This window comes from Periplaneta americana, chromosome 4 (assembly GCF_040183065.1).
Source record: "Periplaneta americana isolate PAMFEO1 chromosome 4, P.americana_PAMFEO1_priV1, whole genome shotgun sequence".
Classification (NCBI taxonomy): domain Eukaryota; kingdom Metazoa; phylum Arthropoda; class Insecta; order Blattodea; family Blattidae; genus Periplaneta; species Periplaneta americana.
This window is the reverse complement of record NC_091120.1, coordinates 102,870,054-102,882,175: the sequence shown is the minus strand read 5'-3', so window position 1 is coordinate 102,882,175 and position 12,122 is coordinate 102,870,054. Positions and strand designations below refer to the sequence as shown.

Below are 12,122 nucleotides of genomic sequence, written 5' to 3'. Positions count from 1 at the left end.
AAGTAAATTAAAAAAACTCAAAAAGGAAATAACATTTCAGTGGATACCTAGTCATTATAATATATCTGGAAACGAGAAAGTCAATAACGTTGCGAAATAGGCAACATACTGAATTTGCAACCAACCTCTTCAAGTGATATCTCTATCCAATGCTTTTTCTTCAGTAAAGTCTCATTTTATAAACTTATGGATCAACAATTGGCTCTCTTTTGAAAAAGGAAAAATTGTACAGTCCGTTCAAAAGAAACCAAATGACCTAGAAATGTACAAAAAAATTGCCCAGACATGTTCAAACATTTTTAATAAGAGTCAGAACAGGTCACATTGTCACACAATTGTACTTACACCGATTTCACCTTTGTGATACTTCTACTTGTCTGTGGTGTAATAATCATGATGAAGATCTGGAACACATTCTTCTATACTGTCCACCCATAAACCACAAAAGAAGTAAATTAAAATCATCAATACCAATTGCAGAAGACATAGCTCTGCAGTATATATTGACTACACCCCAACTCTGGCTACTAGCAACAGGCATCTATAATGAACACCGATCAAAATACCCCTCATTTCTCATGAAAAACTGAATAGACTATAGTGGACTTCATGTTGTCAGCAAATAGCTGGATACGTTAAGAGGATTGACTGAGTGATTCTTTCGGTTATACAGACACATTTTGTGTTATAATATGATAATCAGAAAGCTGAAATGCTGTTAAGACAGGAATTTTTCAATGTTATAAGCAATGTTTTTGTTCTTGTTTTAAATAATATATAAAATACTGAAAACCGTTGCACTTATATTACTTCTCCACAAAAGAATATTTTCGTGGAAAAATAGTACAAGTGACTTTAGGACCCTATTTTACCTAAACTGTTTTAGAATAGAAAATTTATATTTAGAAATTTAAAAATATAGGTGCCAACATACACAACTGTAAATTTACAGCAACATAGTCCTGTAACAGATTTTTTAATTTCCTTTTCAACTTCAAAGTCATTTATCTCAAAACTTACTAAATGTCACTTGTATCACTTTGCTTCTGAGTGCCTCATTTATCATATTATATCCTTCCTTAGTGTTTCATTTATTTTGAAAAATTTAAATTGCAACTATAGTTAACTGTGCTCTACAAAGTTTTTAATATATGTCAAAAGTCTATGCACTTGTACAGTATGTGTTAGAAAGAGAGAGAGAAGGGTTTTATTTTTAACAGTAGGGCCTAAATGAGATAAATAAATGAGACAATTCTACTCTTATCAAGATATATTTAAGCTTAAAAATCCTCGTATCAAACACAGCAATATTCAAGACACGGGGTAAAATTTAAAACTTTCGAATATTCTGAATGGAGATTAGCCGTTTGTGGCTAGTTATTACTCGTATTTTATAGTTCAAATCTATCCACGGATTTGTAGTTTAAATTCTGCACAGAGCTGCAGGAAGGCACACACTGAATTAAATACTTCAATAAATCTTCCGTGAACTGAATTTTAACATTTTAAGCTCATAAAAACATAGTAAATGTGGCTGTGAATTGATTATTTAACTCTACTTGTATAGAGAGCGTAGGCTACATATTTTGTTATGCAGGGAGCGGAACTAATTCATGTACTGGCAAGAGGAACTTCCGCGAGAGTTCCGACTTCACACAGTCACGTGTCTCAGAGTGCCAACGCCTCCGGCCTGTCACCGGTCATGAATAATGTAGAGCAGTTTCTCTGAAATATTGCAGCTCTAATTCTCTGAAATGCGACATATTCGAACTTCAATTGATACAGTTAGAAATCTGTCAATCTGTCTCTCTGTGTAATCACTTTTAGCAAACGTTTATTTCTTATTTATCCTATAGTTTGTAGGTGTATCAATTATATAGCTACATAACATCGATTGTATTAATTATAATCAGATGGTATGAGTCGGACGATTCACCATCTAATTCTGATATTCGTCTTCTTCTCCTTAGGGAGGGGGACCAAATAATTAGTCACAATGGAATTCGAACACACGCCCATGCGCAGTTCCAAAGAAAGAGTCCCGGCTGTTAACATTAAATAATGTCTTTAGCCCGCAATTTTTTATAGAAATGGATCACTAGATTCTGCGCGAGAATTTAAAAAAGACAATTGTAGCTTCTAATCTGAAAATACCTAATTCAAGTTTTACTAGTTTTGCTTGGAATGGATATCAGCTGACCTAAAGTATTACTAGATTGTTATGTGATTAAACAGTTACGAAATTCAAGTATAGTTAAGACAGCAGCTATCATTTGATGAAATTGACCTCTAAAGCTCTAAACGGACCTTACGTAGCTTTACAACAATGTGTAAATCACAATATTCGGAAAAAATTGTTTATTTAACGACGTTCGCAACTGCAGAGGTTATATCAGAGTCCCCGGTGTGCCGGAATTTTGTCCCGCAGGAATTCTTTTACATCCCAGTAAATCTACTAACATGAGCCTATCGCATTTAAGCACACTTGAATGCAATCGATCTGGGCCGGGATCGAACCCGCAACCTCGAGCACAGAAAGCCAGAGCTCTACCGACTACACTACTGAGGTCGACAAAAGATTCGGAAGAAACCTCGAAGTTTTTAATGTTATTTTACGATGCTTTATGAACTGCTGGGTTATCTAGCGTTGCTTGAATTTGTCATTGTTATGTTAGAATTTATAAAACAATTATACAGAGTGTAAGGGGTATAAGTGCCGTCCTTTTCACAGTCGTCGGGAACAGTCTACGTCAACAGGATAAAAAAATTTCATACAACATAAGGTCAAAACTTGATAGTTTTCCCAGAAGAATATATTTCTTCTCTTATTTTATTCGCGTTATACTGCTTATATCATTAGTATAATTACGAAAATAATTACATCAGTAGATATATCTAGCAAAGAGTTAATATTAGTTTAAATACATATTTGTGTGTTCTATTACGTTTTCTCGTGAAATTAAAAAAGTTGCATGCTTAAATTTGTTAATACTCTGGCGTGAGAGACGTGGCAATGTGTTCAGGAGGCAGTACTCTGCACAGACGTACGTATGTACATGCCAGCTGAGTTCAAGCTCCCTGTCTATAGATCTACTGCCGAGCAGATGACAGTACGGTACCAGGTATTCGATGAACAACTTATAATGTCATTCACAGTTCAGGAATAGGCCTATCATATGTTATTTATTTATGGAGAAAGTCATCGTAATTCAAGTGAGGCAAGAAGATGTACCGTCAATGTTTTCCGCAATGAAGGTTAGCTAATCGGCGAACTTTTGTATCGGTTTCTCAACGATTGTTAGAAACTAGGAATCTCTTACTTCATTTCGAAAATCACACAAACAGAAACTGTTTTAAAAATGGTACTGCTTTATGGAAGCGGGAGAGATTAAAATGTTGCATTAAAAAAAAAAAAAACTTCGTGTGATTTTGTGCAGTAAACCAGTATTATTTATTTTTAGACGTACAATAAAAATATGGACCAATATTGCCAATATTGTTACATAAAATGGAAATGTAGCATAAAGTTCTATTAATGAGATTGAAAGTTTGTATTTGATATTCGTTTTATGTAAACAACTGTCCGCCCTTGGATTATAGCAGAGCATCTGTTTTGTACCGGTATGTCTGTATCCGCTTGAGTTGTACTGTGTACTTGAAAACTCCCTTCCCCAATCCAGAAACGTTACCAAACGCCTAAAATTGTAAACTTTAATAATTATTTAACTATTTCAATTAGAAAAAAAATTGTGAGGACATTTTTTCTTCTTTATAACATTAACAATCATCAGTTAAAATAATGGCACTTATACCCCTCACACCCTGTATTACCGGTTGTTCTGTATAGTTTTGAAACTAGGACTCTCACTTTGAGAGAAGAACAGAAGTTGAGTTTGTTCGAGAATAAGATGCTTAGGAAAATAGTATTTGGAACTAAGAGGGATGAAGTTGTAGGAGAATGAGAAAGTTGCACAACACAGAACTACAATCATTGTATTCTTCACCCGACATAATTAGGGTAATTAAATCTAGACGTTTGAGATGGGCAAGGCATGTAGCACGTATGAACGAATCCAGAAATGTGTATAGAGTGTTAGTTGGGAGGCCGGAGGGAAAAAGACCTTTGGGGAGGCCGAAACGTAGATATGAGGGTAATATTAAAATGGATTTGAGGGAGGTGGGATATGATTGTAGAGACTGGATTAATCTTGCTCATGATAGGGGTCGATGGCAGGCTTATGTGAGTGCGGCAATGAACCTCCAGGTTCCTTAAAAGCAGTAAGTAAGTAAGTAAGAAAGCAAGCAAGATGATGAAATGATACTTTTGGCGAAATGAGTCCAAGGATCCCTTATGACATATCTACTATATCTTCCTCTTTATATTTAGTATAAAATTCGAAAAAATAACAATGTAATCAGCAATACCTGGATTCAATCTCGCACGATACGCTTACGATTTAGACAACGACGATGGCACTGAAAATTTTCTGACGTAGTTCTGTGTATTTGTTATTTGTTCAGTCATAGATGTGAAAACTGAACCTTGGAAATAAGTAAAGAAGAACTGAGTCCGTTGACAGAATATTTCTGCGTTTTGCGGTTTGAGTCATCCTATTATAAAAAAAATCATAATACATTAACAAAACACTCTAACTTTGAAGAATAGTTGTCAACAAAAAGGCAACAGTTAAAAATGTAGCATGTTTAAAAATATTTCAGTTAAATATCTAAAACATGTTGTGTATTTAAACAAGAAGAAAGAGAATAGCGATTTTAAAATAACTACAATTAAAAGAAAACGAAAGCATTTGACACAACTAGTGACGAGTTCTCAATTGATGTAATAGCACAGTCTAGTATATACAGTCATGAAGTTCAGTACGTAGTAAATATGCATCTATAGACACTTGCTAACCACTAGGATCGCTACTATAGCCTCATTACAGACAATACGAAATAGTACCGGCACAGTCTATTATTCCTAGTACCCTCAACAACTCAACTTCGTGACTGTATTTACTAGAATGTGGTGACAGTGTATGAGTTGAGTTGCTTGAAGAGGTTTGTGTTTTAATTTCCCTGTTCCTTTTTTGTTTCATACAGGCAACAACGGATCTCAAGAACGCATGCACTATCAAGCACACTGGGACTTCAGCTTCAGCTCCGCTTGCAGCTGGGATAATAGCGCTCGCACTCGAAGTAAAGTAAGTTGCAATTTTTCGAAGGAAACAAGGACTAATGAAATGCCTCATTGTCTGTAGTAAGCAGACTGATTCTGTAACGTATACATATAGTGAGGATCACGTAAGAGTAGTTCCTAAAAGGCTAATTTGGCCATCTCTTCAGTGTTGCCAACTGATACTAGATATCACCAAAACATGGTAAAATCAAATGCCATGTTCAATAATAATAATAATAATAATAATAATAATAATAATAATAATAATAATAATAATAATACAGTGTTAACAATAACAATAACTTGCTAATTTACCACATCTCATCATTCTTGGGAAGGTGTTTTCTAAATGGTTCAATAATTTGTATGTTAGTAGTTAGAAGATTACTGTATTATTTAATATTAAAATGTATTTTGTCTCACAACATGAAATTCATTGCTTTGAACAAACAGTTTACGATTTACGAGACCTAAGCTAAATATGTATTTTGTTTGATTACGTGAAATGATTAGTACGTATATCGAAAACGACACGTTGAAATGTATGCTTGAGAATGTTTACTCCATTATTGTAAAAAACTCTAAACACGAAAGAAATTAATTAAAATATGAAATGTTATTTATGTCGATTACCCAAGGCCTGTATTATAGGCCTAAGAAATATATTTATTTACACTTAGCCTACCTGACTATAATCTTGAATTGTAACCACAACACAAAGAAACACATACAACAACTATTATGTATTAATATTATTAATACTGATTTTAATTATTGGTATGTTCAAATTTCACCAACTTCCAGTAATCGACAAAGAAATCTAGAACAATTTGAATTTTCAGAATTTAAACTACCAACAACATGTGTCACTGCTGCCAACATAAGTTATAAAATCACTACCAGTTGTATTTCTCAGTGTATAAATTCGAAACGAAGTTGGCAAAACAAAATCAACCTCCAAACTATAAAAATCACCGTAATCCACTAGCTTATGTAGTAATGGGAGAAAAATGGTTAGGTTTCACCCTTGGGTATTAAGTAAGTTGATTCGGACTATACTAACATCAAAGTGGATATTTTGAACCCAACCAGCATCAATGTAGCCATGAATTCAATAACAATAAATCACGCACTTCGCTACTGACTCTAATGTTATTTCATAATCCTCATAAAGTGAAGAAGAAACGGACAAAGTGTCGTCGAATCATTGAAGAAGGATGATGATGATGATGATGATGATATGGTGGTGATGATGATGGTGGTGGTGGTGATGGTGGTGATGGTGGTGGTGGTGATTGAACTAGGAGTTCATACATTTTTATGTCTCCAAGGGCTATATATATTACTGAATTTTTTCAGAAATGTTTAGTCAGTGTCCTAGTAAATATTTGACATGGATGGACTTGCACCACCTCGAACGTTTCCCGGATATGACGTTATAGAAGATGGTGGTTGCTTGACCTCATATCTTTCACCGATTTTTATGATAATTATTTCAAGTTTTACAATTAGGCATACTATTTACTTATCAAGAATAGAATTTTTAATCTACAGTTAGGTCCGAAAGTCTTGTCACTCCCCCTTATCTGTATGTTAATGTGCATCCATTTTGAACATGTCATAGCAGATGTGTGACAATGGTTGATACTTTACGTTCCAGCTTGTTAAGTGATCCAGAACATCAGTATGGGACCATCATTGTCGCGGCACAAAATGATGCGGCGCCATCTCCTGTGTGAAATTTCCCGCAGCAAAGGCGGTGTGATTTCCCTGAATGCCTCCCTAACAGCTTACTTCAAATCTTCAATTGTCTGGTATCGATGTTTCGAGACATACTGCTTAATTATCCCCAAAGGGAAATCACACCGCCTTTGCTGCGGAAAATTTCACACAGAACACGGCGCCGCATCATTTTGTCCCGCGACAATGATTGTGCCCATACTGATGTCCTGGATCACTAAACAAGCTGAAACGTAAAGTATCAACCATTGCCACACATCTGCTATATATGTTCAAAATGGATGCACATCAACATTCAAACAAAGGGGGGGGGGATAACAAGACTTTCGGACCTTACTGTACAATGAAGAAACTAAGGGAAGGCTGAAAAAATCTTATCTTGCGTATTTTTGTACAGCAGATGTTTATCTGCTTTTTTTTTTATCAATTTTTTGTGACACAGATCCCACAAGAAAATGATAACCACTCATTTTCACCCCAAACACAATACAGATAAAACAATATCAATTATTTGTGTCAGAGCACCCTGTTAGACGAGAATATTTTCTTATACCATGACAACAGAAAATTTCTATTTTGTTTTCCTCCATCCGCTATTTCAATATATATAAATGTAGTGTCGATCTCCCGTCTTTGTAAGCACATTTCATACGTCCAACTTGAAAACAGTTCTCTAAAAATAATCTCAATGTTCTCTCTGTATGAGCCATTTCGCACAAAATTAATATGTAAAACACACACACACTCCTGCACTCTTGATTAAATAAACATTTAACATTCATAGAAGACCAATAAAGCGCAACGTATTATTATCACGGAAGGCTAGCTTGTGATACAAGCCTCGCACTGAACTCTCCATACTGGCATGACTGCCAAACAATGAAGTTAATATATGGAAGAATCGGAGTCAAACAAAGTGTTGCGATACATCGTTATTACGAGCTCATAGGACAACTGTTACTAGGTATAATAACTCAGATTTGTTGGGTAGGATAAGCCTCAAAAGCCTCTTAAGAGCTTCGCCACTGTTGATCTATAATTTCTTAGTTTTCTTCTGTTTGATATCAGACATAATGATTTTAGTTCGAAAAGGATTGCTACAGCGATCAAGTTGAGAGTCAGTAGTAAATTACACTGCGTATTGGACTCGTTTCATATTCAAACCAGTTAATGTTTAGAGGATAATTGACAGATGGGAGATAGTGTTGATATGAGCTGGCGTGTTGCAGTCCGGAACTGACGTGGAGGGACGTGCAGCACCTCGTCATGTGGACTGCGGAGTACGCTCCTTTGAGCGACAACACCGGCTGGCAGCGCAACGCGGCGGGTGCCTGGATCAACACTCGCTTCGGTTTCGGACTAATGAACGCTCATGGCCTCGTCACTGCAGCATCGAATTGGACTACCGTTCCGCCTAAAAGCATCTGTATGGTTTCTGCAAAACCTTTGTGAGTAATGTATTAAGTACATTTGAAGTACAAAAACTTCAATTTCTCTTAATTTCTAAAATAAAAATGCCACTTTTTCTCCATTCCCTTCACTTTCTTTTCTATTATTAATAATATTAATAATAATAATAATAATAATAATAATAATAATAATAATAATATAGTATTATTGTAATAATACTACTAATAATAATATAATAATAATACTAATAATATTATTACCATTATTATTAAAGATAATCTCATTTTATTGTCGGTTAGTACATTTTTCCTTGTTACTTCTCGGAAGATGAGTATGGGATTATATTCAGTTTCTTCAAGAGCACATCGGAATAATATGATTGTCTTGCATGATATTTTCCAACTGACGGAATAATTATTATATTTGAAAAGTAGTTCTTTCTTTTTTATTTAATAATTACGGCTATTTTCCATGTATTGTGGGTCTCTATCACCATGGCATGGTGCGGCCTCCAGATATGGATTGTAGCTGCGAACATACTGAATAAGCAGTCGTGGTCAGCCGATAAGGGGTGGTCCTCCAGTTTGGGGGTTGGCGAAGGGCTAACAACCCATCAACATAAAAAACAGCTTGTTACGAAACCAAACAATAAGGGCGAATCCAGAAATGCATATGGAGTGTCAGTTGGAAGGCCGGAGAGAATAAGACCTTTGGGGAGGCCGAGACGTAGATGGGAGGATAATATTAAAATAAATTTGAGGGAGGTGGGATATGATGGTAGGGACGGGATTAATCTTACTCAGGATAGGGATCAATGAGGGGCTTATGTGGAGGCGGCAATGAACCTCCGGGTTTCTTAAAAGCCATTAATAAGTGAGTAATTATGGCTATTTTATGCTAACCAATATATCCAATTTTATTGGGCACGATCTATTTCTCACATTCTCCCTAGAGACTCACTTCAACTGCATAGTTCTTAACACAGTAGGTCAGCTGTCAGCTGTTTTTCAGTTTCATAAGCCACTCATTTTTATCTAAGCTATCGTCATATATACAGATTCTGAAATACAGACCAAGTCAAACTTAAGTTACTTGCATTCTTGCTGAGCCACGAAGTTGGTTTTGATGGGCATCAGTTATTGCACTAAGCCGGGGACACAAAATTTTGCTGGCACGTTACTTTTCCAATTTCACGAAGTTGTCTGAATTGTACTGAGAACCATGGACAAAGGGAAGGTCATAGTCTACTACCTACTACTTTGAAGTAAAAATGACGTAGGACTTCCGTAAAATGCGTCAATATATTTACTGTTGCACCAGTTTTCTAAAAACTTAAATTATTTTGTTACCGTGAAAAACTCTGAAAACTGCTGCAATTTTTTACATAATGCTTCGAATTTAATCATATCCCCTAAAAAATATGGGTCCAACTATTCTTCGTGCACAAACCGTACACCATATCATGTAGTGGGACTATATGAGAACAATGTGGGTTTTCGGTATCTCAATACAGAGTATTCTGTGGAATTCACATATCCATTCAGGCGAAACATTTTAACCTGTTTATTGACGAAAGGCCTATAACGGATGCTATTTTACGAGAAGACGTTGACATCCCCGTCATAGGGAGATAATATTCCAGTACTATTATACGCTGACGATTTGACTCTTTATTTTAGAAACCTAAAGGTCTAACAGAAATGATTTGATGGGCTTCAAATATACTGTATACACTCCGGGAACTGAGGATAAATGATAAATACAGCAAAAACAAAATCTATAACATAAAAATTAATTTGTTTACAGTAAAACGGATATTTTGATATACGGGAGTCGTGCACTACACAACGTGAAAACTTTTGCTTACTTTTGGATATCAATGACGATGAACGGAAAATGGAATAAAAATATATACATTATGAAGCACAGGGCACTGAGAAAAGCTATGGAAACGCTGAAGATACGCAACAAAATTCCTGAAGTCTGTCTAAATTTGTTGTACACTATAGGTCTATATCGCGGTAATTATTTCTACAATTACATATAGGAGAGAAATTTGGGGCTAGGAACGGACAGAAAAACTTAATTAGGTACAAAGCAACTTCTTAAAATGGCTAGCGGGGTGGGGAGAGGGAAGTCTGACAGCCGAGTCCAAGATATTTTTAGCGCCATGGGATTTATAGTCGAGTTAGATTACAGTAGTAAGCGATATGTCTGGAGAGAAGTCAAGAAGCGTTTAATGACATAGATAGGAAAAATACACAAGGGGAATGTAGGGATAAAATTGCTCTTGAGATCTAGTCGATGGTCAAAACAAATTGGGGAACAGAGTTATACTTATATGGGAAGTAAGGTGGATGGCTTGGCTTTGCTTGGTTTCGTCTAGGAGTACGGAGAGAACTCAAAATCATCAACGAAGAGGGGACAAGAATATGCCCTTTTTGCGGTAGAGGTATGACATTGTCGGAGTGTGAAACTACAGAAGCCATGTAGTTCAAGATAACAGGGAAATCACAAAATAATCCCTATAAAAGATGAGAAATGTGTTCCTTTCCATCAAAAATTAAACAAAAATCCTCAGGATCTGCAGATAAAAAGCAGATACCTGAGCAACAATATTATTTGTGTCAAGCAAAACTATTTCATTTATCCTCAAATTTGTTGCGTCAATAATAAGAACGAATGGAACTGAATTAACAATCACAAACTTCCAAATCACTGTTTCTAGATTTACTTTTTAAACAGTATTGAGTTCATGTTTATCTGATGAATGATGTGCTTTATACGCCCATCATTAATGCTGCGGAAGGGGTGAGTCAACAAGTCTATATATTATTGCTATATTATTGATTTGTAACAGAGGTTGTTTTCAAGCGCATCAAAATAAACATCAAGATATTTCAACTCTACAAAAAAATATAATTAAAACATTTATCTGGCATTCAATTTAAAACCAGTAATGGAAACAAAACATTTTATGTAACGATAAATTACTTTTGTGAAATTAACTCGGTTGTTATTAAACTGCGACATTTCACCGTCCATTTACCGTGTTATTGACGGTGGAATAGAATAGTAAATTTTTTATTGAAGCTAAAGAATTCAAAATTATAGAATTATCTATTAGAAATAAACGAAACGTTTGTATTCTATCATAAATTTCCGCTACTGCTAGTACATAATTTTAAAGTTTTCTACTTAATGAAGGACATTTGATTGAACGTTTTTCAAATATTCTCTCTCAACGAGTAATGAGCCAAAGTTATATATGTTTATCACCTTATTTCCATTTACTGTTTTGGCGATGTTTTTATATTATTTATTAGACTAGATCGAAGAATATTGTTAGAAACCCAGTGAGGCCATAAGAAACTCTTAAGTGACAGAAACTCTTAAGGGCCTAGCATAAGTGAGCGAAAGAAATACGTATTATGAATTATTATCTTGTTAAAGTGAATGGTTTTAATTTCCAGACAATAGCACAAACTACAGAACTAATAAAACGTTAAAGGGAAACTCCACATATTTCAATCTCTCTTTCATAAAATGAAGGAAACTATCAATTCCTTAAATCGGGAAAATCATTTTGAAGTAGTGGAAAATAATATTAGTTCTTAACATTTTGTATAGCAATGAAAATTGGATCTTGTCAACAGCTCAAGGAAAGGAGGTTAGTACTTTGATTCTTAAAATCAAGTGCAGCACTCCGAAGGATTTAGTAAGAACGATAATTTATTGAGAGAATTGAAAAATTCACTGGCCAATAAATTTAAACATATTTTTTGTTAAAAGA

At 35.0% G+C, this 12,122-nt stretch overlaps 1 protein-coding gene across 1 annotated transcript in view; it reads left to right on the top strand.

Annotated features, from left to right (window-relative positions):
* The window catches only part of LOC138698941 (neuroendocrine convertase 1-like), a 435,125-nt gene that overhangs the window by 258,143 nt on the left and 164,860 nt on the right, over positions 1 to 12,122 (top strand). Inside the window, exons 10-11 of the mRNA XM_069825139.1 lie at positions 5,104 to 5,204; positions 8,149 to 8,367. Of these exons, the coding sequence (XP_069681240.1) occupies positions 5,104 to 5,204; positions 8,149 to 8,367 (320 nt within the window). The remainder of the gene's footprint in view (positions 1 to 5,103; positions 5,205 to 8,148; positions 8,368 to 12,122) is intronic.